Source organism: Amphiura filiformis, chromosome 6 (assembly GCF_039555335.1).
Source record: "Amphiura filiformis chromosome 6, Afil_fr2py, whole genome shotgun sequence".
Classification (NCBI taxonomy): Eukaryota; Metazoa; Echinodermata; class Ophiuroidea; order Amphilepidida; family Amphiuridae; genus Amphiura; species Amphiura filiformis.
In genome coordinates this window covers 6,591,574-6,612,885 of record NC_092633.1, presented here as the reverse complement: position 1 = coordinate 6,612,885, position 21,312 = coordinate 6,591,574, and the positions used below count along the sequence as shown (strand labels likewise).

The window sequence follows — 21,312 nt, the reverse complement described above, 5'->3', positions numbered from 1 at the left end:
TATAGTTTTGTTATTTTATTAGGCAGATGTCATGACTCATATAAAGGAAGACTTGCCTATTATGTAGACATCATTAATGACTTCATATAATACTTACCGACACTATTACAAGCAGCATGATTGATAGATACGATTGTACTTTGTACATTCACTTTCAGATTTTTGACAACTTGAATGAAGAGAATGTTCCTTTGCCTAGCTGAACATGGATTAAAAAGAATCTCTAACAAGAAGCAATAAATATAGCTTTGTATATGTACACAAAAGCTGTGATGTTATTTATGATTATCACCTGCAAAACCAAAAGTTCCACTACCGACCATTATGATCTTCATTTCTTAAAACAACAGATTGATCTAATCAATACATTATCAACATGTTGCTTGATTTAGATTCACAATAATACTAGTACTGCCAAACCAACTTTGGTCTCATAAATTACAATAACTTACAACAAAAGACCTAATGCATTAACCCTATTCCTATTGGGAGAGTTTACAGTACCTGTAGACAGGCTCTAAATTTGTTGGCCAGTGTGACTATAAGACTAACAAGTTTTTGTTGAGGTACAGAGTGGCTGCACTATTATGAGACGCAATCTGCTCCGTGGAGGCAGTTTTGAAAATTGAGTTACTATAATTATCACCTTATACAAACATTAGGCTATCATAAACTGAAAGCAACAAAGGTCTAGCATACTTAGTTCCAAAGTTTTGGCAACTGATGATTATTTTCTTTTTACTCCATTTTTTCCCTTTGGCCCCAAGGACCAGATCACGTCACATATGCAAAGAAAGCCGTCCTTCTTCTCTCTCTCCACATGACATATTAATTATTAACAAAGCATTTGATAGGAAAACCCTATTCTGAGGTGCATCCACTCGGCACCAAAACAAATACTGGGTTATTTGTGGGATTTAATGTGTTTTACACATAGAAATAATGCTGCATACACATACTACACTCTCTTTTGGCTCTCTGGGTTTGATACCACGCACGGTGCCATTGAATTAATATCACACCACATTTTATGCTTATACAAATGTGTTCAAAAAGAACCTCAATTTTTTTAACATGATCACCAGTATACTATTACTGTAATAGACAATCCATTGAAAAAAAAAAAAAAAAAGAAATTCCCATAGGGCTAATTGGCATAACATTTTTAAAACAAAAGGGTAGGTAGGCTGGGATTTTTTTCCTTTGGTAAAGACATTAATTCTTTTCTCCACTATTCTTCTTGTTTCCTCCTTCATGCTTCAAGAAGTTTCATGCTGCTACATAGCACTTCATTGGACAGTGAGAAATAGTATATTTTCGACCAGCTTGTAGTGCCACCAACATCAGCAACCTTCAGGAATGAAGAAAGATTACCAGTCTGATGAAGTGCTAGCGAAGCAGCATGATCTGTAACAATGTTCAAGATGTATCAGAATGATTGGTACCCATCAGTTTCTTTGACAATGGATGAGTCTGTCACATCAAAATTCAACATAAGATCCAAATAATTTATAGATTATATATAACAAGTTATATACTGAACATTCTGGACATATCGAGAGTATACAATGTTGGATTTGGGAGAGGCAGGCTTTTCAATAAACATCAAAATTGATAGGTACCAATCATTTTGATACAGCCTGTATGTCACCAAAAATGGAATTTGACAGTATGAATTCCCATCAAACAGATGAACCTATGAACTACAATATACTATCATAAGTGCAAAGAAATACAAAGCACTTCAGAGATCAACGTCAATGATTTCAATCAAACACTTCCATAAAGTTATGCTTAAATCTATGGATACTTTTTGCCTGTCCTGATTTACTGTTCTGAAAGAGTTCCTAACTACCTTATATACAAAACACACAACTACATTTTTTAATGAACAGCTATGAACATCGTCACTAGGCAGGAAAAACCTCATGTAATTCCAAAGGTCTTATGCAAAACCTTACATAATGAGTGCATGGCATGGGCCCATGTAAATCCTGTTAATTTTGAACATTTTATGTTTCACACAAAATGAATGTATGAGGTTTATGTAACTGGGAGCATGGGCCCACTTTTTACACAAGGTTTTGCATTTTACCTCTTAAATTACATGTTCCCTCCCAGCAATGACATGTTATTGACGCCCTACATAAGTGTATTTCACAGTGCTAGATACCCTTTATACTGGCTTTGTACATATTCAACATCAGTTAAGTGTCCCCCAACTATTTGTCAATATGTTTCTACACACCAAACATCTATAGGGTGTATGATTGAATAGGAATGTGTTCCAGATTTTGGCTGCAGAGACAAGGGGTAAATGCTGTACACATGTGTGACAAAAAGATGAAAATGGGCCTTTTTTTTTAGATCACTGAGCAAGTAATTTGTGTTAAAAGTCGAAAAGTGGCAGTTTTTCTTTTTGTAAAACTGTTTTTCCAAAAGGGTCCATTTTGCAACCTTTTGTTTTGGGCAAATATTACTATGCTATAACTTAGTCTTGTGTGTGTGTGTGTTTGTGTGTGGCTGGTTTAGGAGGTGTTGTGAATGGGTTGATATTCCATCCATGCACCCCCATATGGAAGACATGACCTTACTGAATCTAGCTTTCACACAGGGAATGTGAATTTCTTTTTTTCGAATGGGGTTATCTACACCCCTTATGTAGGAGTCCTGGTCATCCATAGGGGGTGTAACAATTTCAACTGGAATGGTCCAATATTTGGTAAAACATGTGTACGTTGAGTATAGCCCTCTTGCTAAACGGATTACAAGTTAGTATATGTTGATTGCTAGTTTTATGTAAGTCCCAATTCTTCCAAAACACTCTTGTTGACTTCAGTTTCCTGCAAATGGAAGAATAAAACATAAGAGTACAAAATAAGATATTTGTAAACATGTCTTTGTGTAAGCATGTATTGAAAAACTACTTCCAAAACAAATCAAAGATGAGGAACTGTTTTGCTTGAGGCTTTTGCAAGTGTCAAATAGTTTTTGTTAGTACCAAGCCTGCAAATCGAGGGATCAAAGGGGGTAAACATCATTCACAGGGAGTAAAATTGTGGTGTTTAATGCCTTACAAATATCTTTTCAAATGATACACCACTCTTTCCCATCCCTTCTGATTACACCAATATACCCTTCAAACAACTAAAGTATTTCCTCTATTAAACCTCCCTCCTCTATCTAATAAACGCCCCTCCAGTCTTTTTGACAAATTTAATTTAATAAATGCCCCCCAATTCCCACTGAAACAAACATTGTCCATGCTAAGCTTACCATGGTGTACTAACAATCGGTATGGCTTTGGTAATTGGTGGACTGAACCAGACCAGAAGTCATTGATCCTAAGTTCTTATTTCGTCATTTCAGTGTGATAAGCGAACAATTTTAATTATAGTGCTAAAATGAAAATGAAAATGAAAATAAACCCCCCTCCCTTTTGAAAATTACACACCCCAGGGGTGATAAATAGAGGAAATACTGAGTATGTTCAAAGTTTGTATATAAAGCAGTCTGCATACCCCAGCCAAAGTTTATATAAATAGCTAGTCCTGACCTAAAACTAAAATCCAATGATTGTATGTAATTTGTTAAGTTTGAGCATTATGTGCATATAACTCTTAATAGCAAATGTTAATTAATGCCACAATGCATTGCACACAGAACGACGAGGCATGGAATGATAATCTAACATGGAATTCTATTGGGGGGACTGGATGCTGTAATACGACTTTACGTCAAAATTGCTCTGTTGACCTACAGACACCTTAAATTTGGCTGCTTCCATTTTAAGGGATATGTTGAGACAAAATAATATAGACATTGCAAATATTACAAAAGTTAGGTTTGAACAAAATTAACCAATTTCATATAATAAGAAATCTCCTTGGATTAATAATATCATGACAGTGTTAATTTATCAATTTACCACATACTATACCTTTTTACTACTGAAAGAATTAAGTATAATAATCATTCACAATAGAAAATGTGAAGTCCCAGCTTGGTGATGTACCTGTTTGTTTGCCCATTTCTGCACTGCAAAAGTCACATCTTTTAGGCAGTATGTGTCCGGTAAATATATGTCGGGGGGGGGGCACCTGAATATTAAAATTTTGGGGGACAGTAGAAGTATTCACACGATGATGGGATCTTTCCATTCTTCAAGACCTCAATTCATCAGCATGAACCCAGTCCTGTAGACCCAGTTCAAAATGTTTCATTCTGAAAGGCCCCCTTTCCACAAAATGCCCAAATTGGATTCAGTCTAAAGCAACAATTCTGTTGAAATTTGTAGTTTATTTCATGATTTTCAATTTGGAATATCAGGAATATTATGTATTTTGGTGCTTTTATTTTTGTTTCCAGATGGATCACAGTTCCATATTTTTCTATCTCAAGACACAAATAATGAATAAGTGTTATCATAATTACATTTTGTAACAAAATGGGATTTCCTTTAAAGGGGGTACTACAACCCTGTGGTAAATTTGTGACTATTTTTGCATTTTTCTCAAAAAATAATAACACCCTGGTAACAAAGGTTATGTATATTATTGGGGCAAGGAATCCAATTACTACACTGAAATTTCAGTGACTCAAGATAGGATATGAGGTACATCCTAGCGGTACCTTATTTCTTATCATAAATAACGAACCGCTTGTCTTGGGTCACTGAAATTCCAGTGTAGTAATTGGATTCCTTGCCCCTATAATATACATAACTTTTGTTATCACTGTGTTATTAGTTTTTGAGAAAAATGCAAAAATAGACACAAATTTATCGAGGGGTGTAGTACCCCCTTAACATTTTCTTTTTCAAAGAAAGTTTTCAAGCTTCAAATAATGTCACAGATATTTTTTGCTGCCATGATTGAAGTTACAAAAAACATATGTGATGGTTGAAGGCTTTGATATCAACTACAAGGACAATTAACTGATATCAACTGTGTGAGGAATACTTTGCGAAAACAGGTTAAACTTAACATATATGATTCTGAATTATTGGTTTGATCTTTGGGGATTTTTCTAATTGTCATTATAAGGAATTAAACACTTGAATGATTGCTACAATTAATTCCTTAAGATCCCTAGTTTGTTCAAATCAGTTCTTCAAGATCCCCAATTTGCTCCATAATCAATTCCTTAAAATCACTGTTCCAACCCTAGTTTGTTCAACTATGAATTCCTTAAGATCCCATGTTTGTTCAAATCAATTCCTTAAGATCCCTAATCTGCTCCACAATCAATTCCTTCAAATCTCTAATGTGTTCCAATCAATTCCTTAAGATCCCTAATTGGTTCCACAATCAATTCCTTAAGATCCATAATTTGCTTCTCAATTTGTTTATTTGTTTACCCAGGTTGGTCCGTGAGGGACACATGCTAATCAAGATCACTAATTTGCCCCACAATTAATTTCTTAAGATATCTAGTTTGTTCAAATTGATTCTTCAAGATCCCAAATTTGCTCCACAATCATTTCCTTAAGATCCCTGTTCCAACCATTTCCTTAGGATTCATAATTTGTTCCAATCAATTAACTAGGATCCCATGTTTGTTCAACAAGCAATTCCTTAAGATCCCTAATTTGTTCTCCAATCAATTCCTTCTGATCCCTAGTTTGTTCAAATCAATTCCTTAAGATCCCTGGTTTGTTCCACAATCAATTCCTTAAAAGTTTGTTCCATAATGATCAACTCCTTAAGATAACTCGCTGTTCCAAAATCAATCCTTACAGATTCCTAGTTTGTTCCTGTTCCAAAATCAATTCCATAAGATCCTTTTGTTCCACAATCCCTGTTTGTTCCAAAATCAAGATCCCATTTGTTCCAAAATCGACAACTTATGATTACTTTAAGTTTCATACTGGTGTTTAATTCCAAAGGGGTGTTGCATATTACAGAAACGACATAACTAAGAAATGAATAAACTCAGATAGCGCACCAAATAAATCAGGGGTAAGTGAAAATGAGGCAGAATCCGAGACCTTCTGGTTGAAACGCATACACCCCAATCCTACACATGTATCTAGTATGACATATACAGACACACCCCTACATCGCACATCCACCCCATCTGCACATCCCTATATGTAACAACTGGTAAACAACTGGGGATAGTCCCTGGTTAAACCTTTGTCCCAGTTTGAACGTGAAGTTTCATTCTTATTTAGATTCAGATTCAGATTTACAGCAAATTACCTATATGCTCCTACCCAAACAAATGTACATGAGCACACCCCATACCAACACACATTCAATGTATAAATTAAACTAATACAAATTGACAATAAAACAGACAAACAAACTAACACAAGCAACCTGCAGTCAAATAAAATAAAATGGTACACAATAACACACATGTACAAGAAACAAAACAACCCAAGATCATAATATTTACAAAGGGAAGACTTGAAACATCTACCTGCTCTACTGCATGAGCACCACCATGCATTACATCATTGTCAGAGCTCAATATATGTTCTAACATTTGCATTTAGAATTACAATGTACATCACAGATGATGTACTTACAAATCTAGCTATATAAAATGCTTACAAACTTTGGAACTGGTAGTTATGATTCAATACGCATGTAAGTGTGCTTCGAAGGTATGTATAATTATGATAACATTCCATTTCTAAAATTATAACTATTAAAATGTAATCAAACTATGTCCAAATATATATGTACAAAGTAAGAATAGAAAGCATTATAATATATCAGTATTGTCACTGATCCATTACCATACATGTAACACACACAATTATGGCAAATACACCCCATCTACAACCTAGGTGGATCCGCAATTGCAGTATTTCCCATCACCCTACTGTGAATATGTAAGTGCTGTCCCCTCTATTCCATTCTCAAAACTAGTAATTTTGACATTAAAAATGAAAAAAACCAAGAGCACCACTGGTGCTGTAGCTCATTTGTTATGGGTTATGGTTACGAATACCATGCGTAGCTATGTATAGCCATGCATAGATATGTATAGCCATGCATAGCTATGTATAGCCATGCATAGTTATGTATAGCCATGCATAGCTTTGTATAGCCATGCATAGTTATGTATAGCCATGCATAGCTATGTATAGCCATGCATAGCTATGTATAGCCATGCATAGCTATGGATAGCTATGTATAGCCATGGATAGCTATGTATGGCCATGTATAGCCATGTGTAACCATGTCATGGCCATGTATAGCCATGTATAGCTATGTATAGCTATGTATACAGGGCTGCCAACTTTGAAAAACACATTTCAGTATTCTCAAAATCACCATAGTGCTGTGATCAAGCACAAATCAGCATTTTGAAAATATACTTACGGTTCTCAAGATATTTATTTATTCAAGGCATTTATTTATTTGTACCTTTTGCTTGTCGAGTATCCTTTGATTTTATTTTGTTTAATACAGTTTTGTTTGTATATTTAATGTCTTGGATGCACCATCGGATAGATGAGTGCCACTGATGTAAAAGCAATTTCCAAATAAAAACTTGAAACTTAAAAACTACAACACTTTCATGGTAAATGGCATGCATAGCTATGTATAGCCATGCATAGTTATGTATAGCCATGCATAGCTATGCATAGCCATGCATAGCTATGTATAGCCATGCATAGCTATGTATAGCCATGCATAGCTATGTATAGCCATGCATAGGTATGTATAGCCATGCATAGCTATGGATAGCCATGGATAGCTATGTATGGCCATGTATAGCCATGCATAGCTATGTATAGCCATATGTAACCATGTCATAGCCATGTATAGCTATGTATAGCCATGTATAGCCATGTATAACTATGTATACAGGGCTGCCAACTTTGAAAAACACATTTCAGTATTCTCAAACCTCAAAATCACCATAGTGCTGTGATCAAGCACAAATCAGCATTTTGAAAATATACTTGCGGTTCTCAAGATATTTATTTATTCAAGGCATTTATTTATTTGTACCTTTTGCTTGTCGAGTATCCTTTGATTTTATTTTGTTTATACAGTTTTGTTTGTATATTTAATGTCTTGGATTCACCATCGGATAGATGAGTGCCACTGATGTAAAAGCAATTTCCAAATAAAAACTTGAAACTTAAAAACTACAACACTTTCATGGTAAATGAAATAAATAAATAAATAAAATTTTGCACACACATCTAATTTTCCTGACTTCATATTTCAAACAAGTGCTTCCTTCAATCTTCAGAACAGGGAAAGGCCACTAGCCTAGTGTTTACCCCCAGCACTTCCCTGTTCAGACTTTCTGTTTATCTGTTTTGTAATGTCAGAGAGGGGTTGTCATGGTCCCATATACTGATATACTAGGCCAGTGCCAGTCAAAAGGACATTTCACCTTGAGTAAATGTTTACATAACTAATTGGGTCAAGATGTGTGATAAGTGTAAATGAGTGAGATGTTTGTTCATAGTCAGGGTTGCCAACCAACAATTTGGTAGCCCAATTAGTTCTGATTTGGGAGAATTTGAGACACTATTTGCTCATGGCTCGTGCACAGAAGGGCCTATAGACAGCACAAGCCCAATTGGTGCTTTAAGCAACACTGAAAAAGCAAACATTGTAGCCGCACTGAAACAGTAAAGTTCAACCATCTCTTTTACAAATTCACACGATCAAGGAGTTTGTACAGTGTTTGTAATATGAAAAGCACCACAAACAGTCTGCATAGGAGACTATTCCATGAAATCTGATAAAACTTTTCGTAAGAAAATGCTCCAAAAATGATACTTTCTGTCCGAATTTTTTTAGCTAAATAAGTAACAATCATGAACCATCATGCAAAGATCGTCGCCTCAAATTACCAGATCCATTGCTCAAACGATGTAGCAAGAGAAAGAAAAAAACATACAGAAAAATGGACCATGCCTAGAGTTCATTGCGCTAACGCAATGAGCTAAAAATAAAATTTAAAAAAAAAAACACCCAAAAAACAAACAAAAAACCCACAAAGGTTAAACAGCAATATAACTTTAAATTTGAAATACATAACTCCCACATATTCCACTCTACAACATGAAAACTTGGAACATTTTCACAGACACATATTATAAACATCAGGGGAGGGACTTATGTTGGTAGCATTTAGGATCAAAAAGGTTGCAAAAGCACAAGTTTTAACAAATGGTTACCCATTTTATTTGGGAGAAACAAAACCTAGCAATATAATTAGGGTGAACACAACTGCAAGCAGGATTGGCTGTTCCATTTAAAATCCATACACCCCCTATGCAAGACATGAGTCGCCCATTCAGGTAACCACCTGTATGGGAGATCTAGGTCATGTCTTCCATATGGGGTGTATGGCTTTCAACTAGAATAGCCCAGGATTGTGTGAAATTTTTAAATCAGTTCTTCAGATCACACAGGGTGACATGTACAAATATATATAGTAAAGGCCTAGGATTGAGTGTCAACTATTACTATCAAATCCTTCCCCCACAGTGCTGTGGCTCCAGAACTGGGGCAAGTGTGGGTCAAGTAAGCATCATAGCCCCCATATGGATGGCTTTGGATGCCCCCTTAATTTTTAAAATCTTGTTAGTGTTAAAAACTGAGCCTAAGTCTTGTTAATTATCTAATTTATTTCATGTGAAGGCAGGGGGATGAAGGGGGCACTGGACCATGTGCCCTTAGAGTGTACCCATAGTCTGTGTGCTTCTTTTAACTGAATTGGGCTAGGTCCCTTGCTGTTGTCTGGATAGTGTCTGTGAGTCCTTTACACAATAAGGTTGTGGTGAGCCTTAATGTCCTGCTATCTCATACTTAGGCCATACAAGATTTCACCATTTCTAGTAGTGTAGAAAATGATTTAAATGAAGGAATTAAGTGTTAATTATCCTAGCTTAAATTTCTTATCAAGGCAAAGTTTAGAATTTTTGTCCTGTTTTATACTATACTTTCCAAAGTTGTTAGGTGTAATGTAAATCGTTTTATTCTTCATCAGTCAAAATGTCTATACTTTTCACACATCCAAGTTTACTCTATTCCAGCATATATATGAAATAAAAACAGTTAATACGATTCTTTGGAATCATTGTAAATTTGGTGTATATCGTCAGCCCATTACACTAATTGCCCAAGTCACTTATTGTAATTTTGAGAACAAAGTACGGTACAAAATGTGGTTCAAGCATGCATCAGTTACATAATCACCCTAATTATTTCAGATTAATCCCTTTCATTTGTATCATTATCATTTGTTCTTGTACAAAGATAGGTGAAAATTTTTGTTTAAATGCATACTTGAACAATATTTTGTACTCTGTTCTGAAAATTTTCAAGAAATGACTTGGCAATTAGCATAGTAGGCTGATGATAGCATTAGATTTGTAATAAACTTGCGTGTTTTAATTCTTCTTTTTTAATCAATTAAAGGTAGGTATCAAATTAAGATGTGACAGCTGAAGAAATTAATCTCATATTTTTCTCAGTAAAAGTTCAGGCATACACATTTTAGCTCCAAAGTTATGCTTTGAGTAATGACCAGATTCATATTCTCTGGATCACAACCTTTAAAATGATACATAATTTGTCAGGGTTGCTCTCAGCTCACTTGGTCTTCAAATGTCACTATTTCAATGAAGATTTTTGTTGTTGTTGTTTACTGACATGTACAATGAACCATATCTCCTTTTCTTCCCTCGTGACTTTCCGCTCATTTGTGAGAACAATACCCAAACCATTGGACCAATTTAACTCAAATTTGGAAGTTCACAGTTTTACTAACAGGCTGCCGATAGGGTAGAAAACACCATGAATAATTGTAGCAATTAACTCAAAATTTGGAAGTTGAGACAGTTTTACTAATAAGGTGCCCATATAGAACTCCATAGGGTAGAAAATACCATGAACTATTGGAGCAATTTAACTCAAAATTTGGAAGTTGACAGTTTTACTAATGACAGTTTTACTAATAGCCTGTCGATAGGGTAGAAAACGCCATGAATAATTGGATAAATTTAACTCAAAATTTGGAAGTTGATAGTTTTCTAACAGGCTACCCATAGGGTAGAAAACACCATGAACTATTGGCCAATTTAACTCAAAAGTTGGAAGTTGATCAACGCTTTTAATATTTAATAACAAGGTGCCCATATACATTTTGTAGAACTCCATAGGGTAGAAACACATTAACTATTGGAGCAATTTAACTCAAAATTGGAAGTTGACAGTTTTCTAACAGGCTACCCATAGGGTAGAAAACACCATGAAAGAAATTAGATCACCCACCTTTAACATTAGATGCAAAAACACACAAACATTGAAAAACACTGCAAATTTTGCAGAGCATTCAATTTGTTCAAAATGTTGAGGAAACAATAATATTACACATACATTCTAAATGATTAAGTTAATTGGCCTTAAAATACCATTTTATGTATTCCGAGGTTGGATTCTACTGGAATATATAAGAAGGAAGTATGTTCTTGTCCAGAGTACTAGTGAAATTACAGACATGCAAAAAGTTTTGGAATTTTAAAGAGAAAAAAAATCAAGGCATACTTGTCTGACAAAATAACACCAAATCCATCGAAAATGTGATGACCAGCTAGAAAGTTGGTCTAGTACAAAATCATTTTCAATCACAAACTTCATGTGCAAGTCAAACCTGAATTGGAAGTAAATAAAACATGCATAAAAACAAGCTGACACAGGGATGAAATGGTGTTTGTAAAACTTACATGTCGATCACCGGACGCCTGGCGGGGAATACACAAAATCAATATAGGTTTTCATGAATGGTAATGCATGTATAGTACACTGTGCAACAAAACATGTGAATTTGACATGGTGGTGGATCCAGGCAGGGACACACCTGGCCTGTGCCCCCATTTCATGTTAAAAATAATTGCTGTAAAAATGAAAAAAGAAATAAAAAATGCATTGGGCACAGAACAATAATGGTCACAGACACACCGTAAAAAAGTCCATGAAATGGCTTCAATTGGGCATTCATTTTTTTTTTCAAACATACTCCCTCATACACCCCCTGCATATGGATGGATTCTTTGGCTTATTTTGGACACCCATACACTTTTTGTTTTTAAAACAATGATAAAATCATTTTTCCAATTCAATCACCCCTCATTGTGCTCCCCTTACACAAATTCCTGGATCCGCCACTGATTTGACACAGGTCTTTTCTTTCAGCTTACATTTTAATAGACCATTTCAGTGCCTAAGTTATAAATTTAAGTGAGATCTATGTCACCATGCCATTGTCCAATCTTGACACTGTAATAATTAAGCATGTTCCAAAGCAGCTGGCACAGCTATAATGATTATAGTTGGGAGAATATCTTGGTTAAATTTGCAAAACCTTATTATGAGATATCCAGAAAACCAGCAATCTAGCTTTGGTCTAGCCTAGGGTCTTTTTGTGAAGGAAACAAATTGGTGGTGAAAAATTAATGATGAAAAGACGAGAGTGAATGATTGTAATAGACCATTGATGATCTAATATATTAAATGAGTGAAAGCAACAAAGCTGCATTAATTGAATATGGCATCTCATGACCCCACACATGCCTATTCTGTGTCCCTTGATTCAGTTTTCCCACCCAAATGTGATCCTGCATGTACCCTTAAAACTCTAAGTGGACAGTCACCCCAGGGCAGTCACATCAACTCCACAGGGGAAAACAATGCGTAGTTAACATGAAGAAGCAGCAATCCTTGGTAGCTAGCATTTTGAACAGTTGTTAGTTTAGCAGAAACATGGTATTATTAATATTACAGCACATAGTATGTACTGAACAACAGGTTATTCAGACATTGGGTTGGCAGTCATTCAAAACAGTAACAGTATTACTAGTAACAACCTATGATGGTTTGCAATGGGTACAACATGTATCTATATGCTTCTTTCAGGAGAGGCCATGTCAAAGTACTGCAAATGCTCCAAACATCTTATCTACTGGAAGACCTTATACTCAAGTCCAATCCATCATTTCATTAATACATGTACAGAGAGAACAAAGCTAACCTTGAATGTGTTTGTGAGCAGATCATTGTTAAACCTGCATTCAACAACTCTTCCTATACCTTTGTACATGAGTCAACCGCTGTTAATCCATGATGAATCCACACTTGTGGTAAGATAGTGTATATGCGAACGCAAGCACGAATACATGTTACTTGTGAGCGTGTAAATTTGTCATGCCTGGAACCTGTGTGCGCATATACACTTACAACTTGAATTGCGTATTTTTTGGAGGTAGCGGCTAAACATTGCCGCATTATTCTGTAGTTTTATTGCTGAAATCACTGACCTTTTTTGTAAGGCTGAGTGGCAATGATTAACTGACACTCCTTATGAAATAATTCTTTGAATTTACATGTATAGGCTACGGTCTTTAGCTTGTTTTCGTTGTTGAAAGGGATTCAATCATGTTTCACCATTGTTCATCACCGTTTCTTGCGTCTGGTGCATCTGCATGGTTTACTTCACTCGGGCAGCTAAAGGTTCCCTCGCGAAGTAAACCACACAGACGACGTGGATGCATTGTTGTTAAACGGTGCTGAACAACGGTGAAACATGATTGAATCCCTAAAGTAAGTATAAAATAATTATTAATTATGGTACATTATATTTGGATTTGCTATCTCTACAGATGAAAAAAAACCCAGAAGTACAAACATATTTCCTTATAAAAATGTGTTTTATTAAGGCATTTATTTGTATCACTTTAAAATACAATATTATTATGATAGTGACTAAAATTGAGTAAATATTGTTGTGATTACTGTGCATACTGACAAATTGAAAACAACAGTAAACCATCTGCATCCCTTTCCATAATTTGGACTACAGAGGGGGCCATTACCATTTTTATGGTGCAAAGCCACAGCAGCAGATAGGTGTATCCCATCATGCTCTATCTGCAGTACCACAGTAGAACTGCACATGCCATAGAAAGTGTACACAAAATCCCTCACTTCAACTTTCAATTACTCGCTTATATCAGGGGAGTTAACACTTTTGTTTGAAAAAATATGATCTCCAAAGCTTTGTGAAACTATCCATAGCTCTCAATATCTAAACCGCTCTTACTTATGTTTTGCATGTATTTGCTATGGAGCAAGCAGATGCATGATGGGATACTCCCTTCAGCTGCTGTGGTGCAAAGCCATTTTTGCTTTCGTCGCTACCCGTAACCCATAGTCATACTGGGTCATTCGCCCTTGGCAATCCACAGGATATATCAGAATGGTTTACAGTAATCTTCAATTCATCCGTATGCAGTATTCATGACGACATCATACTAAAGAGATGTGTGAAATAAAGAATTGATTAGTAAAATAAGATTTCCCTAGAGTTTTATAGTGTGATTTTTAGTATTTAGCAAGGTCAAGTTATTTACAATATATAATTTAGAGCTGCATATCTTTGTTCCAGTCATTGATGTAACCATAATAAAGGTAAATTACATAACAACTTCATTTCTTGTTCATCAAGCTTTTTTTGTCCCTAACCAAAGAATGTCCAATTTTCATCAAACAAAACAAACCTCTGGTAGAATGAATGTTTTAAACAGTTCTCTCAACAAAATAGTGACTTACTTTTATATTTCATCACCACATATGTGGGACTTATGCATCCCACTCGATAGAATATCATCATAAGCAGGGATTCTTTATTCCAGACAAAACTTAAAATTGATTTGAACATGCCTAACGGCAGCGGAAAACCAGTCCATATGTGGTATTTTCCTATTTATATCTTACACAGAATACTTAAAGCAGCCAAAAGGCATGTGACGTCAGGTTTTTCTGCTGCTTTCAGTTGGTTTCAATTGATTTAAGGCTCAAATGGATGCACACAAAAACTTACTACTGATTTTAACAAAGTGCAACAATTACTGAACTTGATATTTCACTGCCTGTGCATAGCAGCAGATAAAGTGCTTAATCTCCACATTTGTAGAAGAATGCTGATTCATCAATTTGAAATGATACAAGAATCTGTAACTTAAAGATCATTATACCTGCCTAAATAAAGTGGGCATAAAGTTGTCACTAAAATATTTCAGTGGCTAGTCTCATCAATGTGGGGTTATAATATGTTGTTGTTTTTAATGTAATTTACACAATCGTCTCAGATAATTTTGTCTGGGCTTAAAACATAATTATACCCCAGCCCGACTCTTACCCACCCTATTGACAATTATATACTTGTCTATAAAATTAAGTTTTGATTTTGGCTTTGGGAGGTATTGGTGAATGATAAGGCTTTTTATATCAGTATTTTGAACTAGTACCCTGTTAATAATACCCAAGGAGGAAACACAAAAGAACAAGTACAAACTAAATTGAATAAATGCTACAAATCCATTTTTGTTTTAGTTATGTGTATAGTCCTTTTAATTCGAAACTTAAATTTAGTTTTGAGACCCTTTAGTATAATTTTAATTTCTAAAATAAAATAATGAAATCTATTTTGGATCTGACGTATATACAGGGGCCATCAATGTCCTTTCACATTATTTTGCAGTGTTTGAGAGTATAACAACTAACAAGTACAGCTCAGATCATTGCCATTTTGTTGAAAATCAAACCCCGAATCATGTGCTAAGAATTGATGAAGGTGAAGATGGTTGGTGCTGTTTTCACACTCACCTTTATTTCATAGTGTGTTATTCAGGGTTTAATTTTTTTCATCTAATGACAACAAGACTATTCTGACTGAGGACTGGAATTGGAAGGCTTCATTGTTTTTCATCTTGCGTTTACAGTTCCTCTATATCATTGTGTGCCAATCTATAGTACATGTATGTAGGGACCTGAATCACACCATGAAAATCACTAACCACAGTGATGGCTTGTTTAAGGAGATAATTGGGCACATGTATTAGTCGTGTTCACACTTTGAGTTACACCCGGCGTAAACTTACGCTAACATTGACAAAAATTCCACAAATATTTTCGCTACTCCTACCGCGTGTCCACACCTCGCCTACTCCTAGCACTACACCGACCAGTCCCACCAAGCATTCACTTCTGGTCGGCGTAAACATCGGCTACCACTTCCGGTGTTTCCATGACCTTTTTCAACCACGCAATACATGTATGTAATGTCTTAGTTCCGACCAACAAAAGGTCAAACTTACATCGGGTGCCAGGAGTAGCAGTGTTCACATTGCAACTTGCGCCTGGCGGAGGTTACACCCAGCTCGCTACTCCTGACTTTTGTCAGGAGTAAATCGTCGGACGTACGCCTGGCGGAACTTACGCTGACCATCGTTCACACTGCCACTACTCCTGGCAGCGCCTACCATACTCCTAGAAACTTGCGCCGACCAAGTTCCGCCGGGCGTACGTCCGACAATGTGAACACAACTATTGACAAGTGTAAAGAACTCTGTTGGGACCTGTACCTAAAATACACAAAGCAATTATGACTTAACAATTCTAAATCCTACACGTAGCTGCATACATGTATATTACAGTGCATGTATTGTGCATACATTTTATACAGTACTAATATGAATTCATACACTCCTAGATAGTGAGAACCAATCAGAGCAAACGTTAGTAAATTACTAGCCGTGCATAAATATTGAATAATTGCACGGGCGCGCACTCCGCATTATACGTGCAGTGCTTTCGGACGCGTTCATTTTTCTTGCGGGTGGATGCATTTATATTTGCTTGCATTTTCCAACATTTTTAGTGATAATTTTGTTATAAAAATAGCAAAAATCACAGGGTTTTTTAGTTGTGTATGAAATAGGTTAATAAATGCGTATCACTTGTTACTCGAAAAATTGTACAAAATAATGCACTTGTACTGATATGTTGATGTGTCTAATGCACTCCCCAACTCCGGGGCTCGTGCATTAGACGCATCAACATCTCAGTATGTGTGCATTATTTTGTACAATTTCACTCCCAACAAGTGATACGCATTTAATAAACTATAATTAATTGAGATGATGATGGTGATACAGGATGATATCTTTCTCACACCTAAGAGATCAAGTCCATGATTTGCTGGGTTTATGCATGTATCGGCAAATGGGGGAAGCATAATATAATTATTTAGATGAAGCTTCCAAGTTCACGATTCAATACATACAACTGATTGCTACCAAACGACTTCTTAAGTTCAGACAAAGAGTGCCAGATGTCTGTAAAATCTGGCACAGAATTTATAATTCAAAACATACTACACAACTCTGCGTGTGTAGGGGTGTGTGTGTTTGTGGTCACATTTTGTTTGTAAACATATACATAAAAACAAATAAAATACAACTATTCTGCACAATGATTGGTTAATTATACAAGGCATATATGGAATGGGCAATATGTAGCACTGGAATGCTGATGGACACAGTTTATCACAGTTCAGTCTTTCATAATATCCACATGCAACAACAGTCGGCTACGAATACAGGCACAAAATATCCCCAAGACTAGAACGGAATAGGCACAGACTGCAATATGGTATTCTACAAGAAGCCAAGCTCTTCCAAAGCATTGCGGGTAGCTTCCACCTCCTAGAGAAGTAAGGTTATAGGGAAGATAGACAAAGAGGAAATAAAAGGTAAACAAGAAAGAAAAGAGAAAAACAAAAGAGGATTTGGTTTTAATGGCTATGACTGAGAATGGAAAGAAGGGGTTGGATTTCTTGGATTTATAAATGATATCAATGATGCTGATGTTTGCTCTTTAAACATTAAACTGTATGATAACAAAACTGGTCAGGTAGTCAACCAAAACAAGATTTCAAACTAAAGTGGAATGTCATTTTCAAGATCAAAAAATGTTGCATTTTTTTAGTTTCTACTACCAAATGTGACTTACCCTTACAAAATGAGCATAAAGATGTAAGGGTTGCTTTGGTCTTCATAAATCAACCTCTACTCTAGATGTTTCCTCCTAGGTCTTCTACTGAATTGTGCCACCATTAATGGACTGCATTTTCCATAGGGCCTTAGCGACTTTATGCTTATTTTGTGGTAGCAAGTCACAAATATCAGATAGGTACAAACCAGACATTCTCATTGGAGGCCTTTGAATAGCTTTTTGGTGAAAAACCCCTTTGAATAATAACACAATAAATTGTCAGAACTTGATGCTGAGAGGGGGGGTGGGGTCCAAAAACCGATTTTTGGTTTGTAGTTATAGCAGATTCAACCCATCGTTGGAGATGATTGACCGGCAGCCTGGATTTGTTCCACGATGGGTTGAATCTGCTATAACTTTCAGCAATCTAATTGTAAATATCACATTTTACATTTATCAATCATGCATAATGTTTTGAAACTAATAAGCCATGCATAATGAACACTACTAATGTTTATTTCTTTATTTAAAATGTAAATTCTTTGTAATCAACCGTATATTATTTTAATATTGAAAATAATGTTAAAGTCCCAAACATACCTTGTATATAATATGGGAGGGGTATGTGTTGGAGGGGTGGGTGGGGGTGTGTTTGTAGGGTGTCTGTGTTTGTGGGGTGTTGGTGTGAGTGGGTATGTGTACACGTTTCTCGTAAATCATGAACATTTGCACGAAAACACAGTCTCCAGACACACAGAAGTATGGACGTCCCTCTTCCAAATGTACGTGATAGATTAAAAACACCTTAAAATTGCATTTGACAACAGGTCCTATATTGGTTGGTACTTAGCTCGTCCACAATTTCCCTGTACTATATTGCATGTAATTGGTTATATACAATATTAAATGGCCAAGTCTTTCATGGCAACTGAAAACCCATGCACACACAGTCCACACTGGGATGATTATGTGCATGGTCCTTGTCTGATGGCAAATGGGTGGGGGTGTATAGGGGTGTGTGGTGGGGGGGCATTTATGGGTGTGGGATGTGTATGTTTGCTTATATTAGCACACTGGATTGTTTTCTTTCCTCCTTATAGACCATCCTATAATTGGTACTTTCCTGCCGTTGATGGGGTGAACATCTATATCACGTATTATAAAATAACGTAAGCAAGGACAAGAAGGGTATCACATGATTAAAAAATAACGAAAGTGCGGGCAAGAATGGCATGATCTTGATGGTCATCCCATCAATAGCAGGAAAGTGCAAATTATATGGATGGTCTATTTAAACAACAAACTTAATGTGTTCACAAAGATGCATAATGTTCAATTTTGATAGCACATGCTGTTAGTATGGTTTATTGATCCATGAAAGATGCAAAATATAGCATTGATGCAGCAAGCATAAATGTGTGTAAATTACAAAATGCAATGAATATGTTATAAAAGCTAAGGAAAGGTGAAAGATGGAGCTTGATGAAAATGTACATGAAAAAGTGAAATATATAGCAAATGACCATTGTGGGCATTTCGACAACCATTTTTTGCTGAAATCTACCCCAGTCCACTTGCTAAATTATGCATTTTTGTATATCCTATGATCTTAATCAACTCTGTTCTGTAGGGAGTAAGTACATGTGTCCCCCTTCTACCTTAAGACCTTGGAGGTCGCATTGTGTATTTAATTCATGTTTTAAACCAACAAAAAGTAGAATTAAGTTAGTACACAACAAATAGTTAATACTGCATGGGCTATATTTGCATCTAAAATACGCAACAAAGACATGCAACAGAATATTCAAGCTACATGTACAAGCTGTAGCTCAAATTGTGCACATGCAAACAACATAAACAATAATAAACAATATGGAATCATAATTTATAATTGTTTAGAAAGAGTAAAATTAAATTATAATAAACAAATAAAATGAAAACTAAATAAAATGAAACAAACAATTAATTGATCAATCGACTGATCCCTCCATCAACTGATCGCCATCAATCAATTAATTACAGGCATATCAACAGGAAAAAAACAAGCAAGATAACAAGCAAGAGAGTCAGAGAAGGAGAGAGAAAGAGATATGGACAGAGTGGGAGAAAGGATTACAGAATGTTAACAATTTTTTTGTCTGTTCCATTTAGAACTGCAACTGTGTCCATTTCTATGGGACCGTGCCTTCCTCTTGGTCACCTATCATAAGACTTTACTGCTGACTTTGCAGCTTGAGGTTTCAATTGAATACCTGAGTGGAAGAAGGGCCCAACTCCAATTTTTTACAAAAATGAGTTAGACCCAGCATATTATTGCCAACAGATTGTTCTTCCTTGTGTGTGAAAGATGAGCCAAAATCAACTCTCCAAATAGTCTTTCAAGTACACTTAATCATGGTTTTCATGGAAGAAAGGCCCAACTCCATGGAGTTGGGCCCTTTTTCCACAAATATTGGGTTAAAGAGGAATTTTGTTCATCCATGAAATCTGCTTTTCACTACAATAAACTTTCTTGACATGCTTCTACTTGTGCAATTAATGGATAATTGCCAAATTTCTGTAGCTATTTATAACACATCTGCTTACGGAACTGGCACTTGCAGTATATTAGTGGAAGAAGGGCCCAACTCCAGTTCAGTATTAAGACCTGTACCGTTGCCATGGAAACATCATATTTAATTTTGAATATATGAAATATTGTATATTCATGTATTAAAGGTCCCCTGAAGAGGAAAACATTCTGCCTATAAAACTTTTCAAAATATTTAGTTTTTTCCTAATATCTCAAAAACAGTTTTGATGGAGTTGGGCCCTTCTTCCACTCAGGTATTCAATTGTCATTGATTACGATGCTATCTTTAAAAAAAAAAGAAGAAGGGATTCAGACAGAATGAAGTGAAAAAAATACAAATACTAGATATCATTTACATAACACTTGCTTCAATCAGCATGCTGAGAGTGCACATCATCAAAACTGAAATCACTTCTGTCTTAGTTTTGCACATTCTGTTCAGTTTAAATACAAGATTTGACAAACAAAACCTCACCACAACAAACAAACACAAGAACAAGGAACTTTTGTGTTGGAAGAATAATTATATGTGTATGCCAACATATGGTGCATCATACAATGACACGTTTCATTGTATGATTCAGCAGTGTCTGTAATCATCTACAGTGGTGCCAAGTGTAAAAAGATATTTTTTCCTCTTGAAATCGTGAAGTACATTTTTGAACAAGTTCAATAAAGTAAGCCATACATGTGTCAAACTATGTATAATGTGTACGTGTATGTAAAATAGTGTTTTATACACTGAACATGGTGATAATACAGAGCAGTGCCTACAAGGTGTTTTATCATTTGATCCTGTGTGACCAGCTTCAGAAAAATAACTAGCATACATTAGTTCTGGGACACTCTCCCCAACAACCACTCCCCCACTGTTAACAACATTATGGAAGACAAGTGGAGACAATGTCCAATGCCTTAAAT

General features: G+C 35.7%; 1 protein-coding gene across 5 annotated transcripts in view; it reads right to left on the bottom strand.

Annotated features, from left to right (window-relative positions):
• Nucleotides 1-21,312, bottom strand: part of LOC140154897 (AP-1 complex subunit sigma-2) — a 44,618-nt gene continuing 23,306 nt past the window's right edge. For 3 of the 5 annotated variants that reach the window (XM_072177552.1, XM_072177551.1, XM_072177556.1), the window contains one exon: nucleotides 13,675-17,530. Coding sequence is in view for 3 of the 5 variants with exons in the window: in XM_072177556.1 (XP_072033657.1) it covers nucleotides 17,483-17,530 (48 nt within the window). In the remaining 2 variants the exon portion in view is untranslated. Of the gene's footprint in view, nucleotides 2,844-11,713; nucleotides 11,732-13,674; nucleotides 17,531-21,312 lie in introns of those variants that run through there. The other 2 variants (XM_072177553.1, XM_072177555.1) reach the window with 2 other exon arrangements.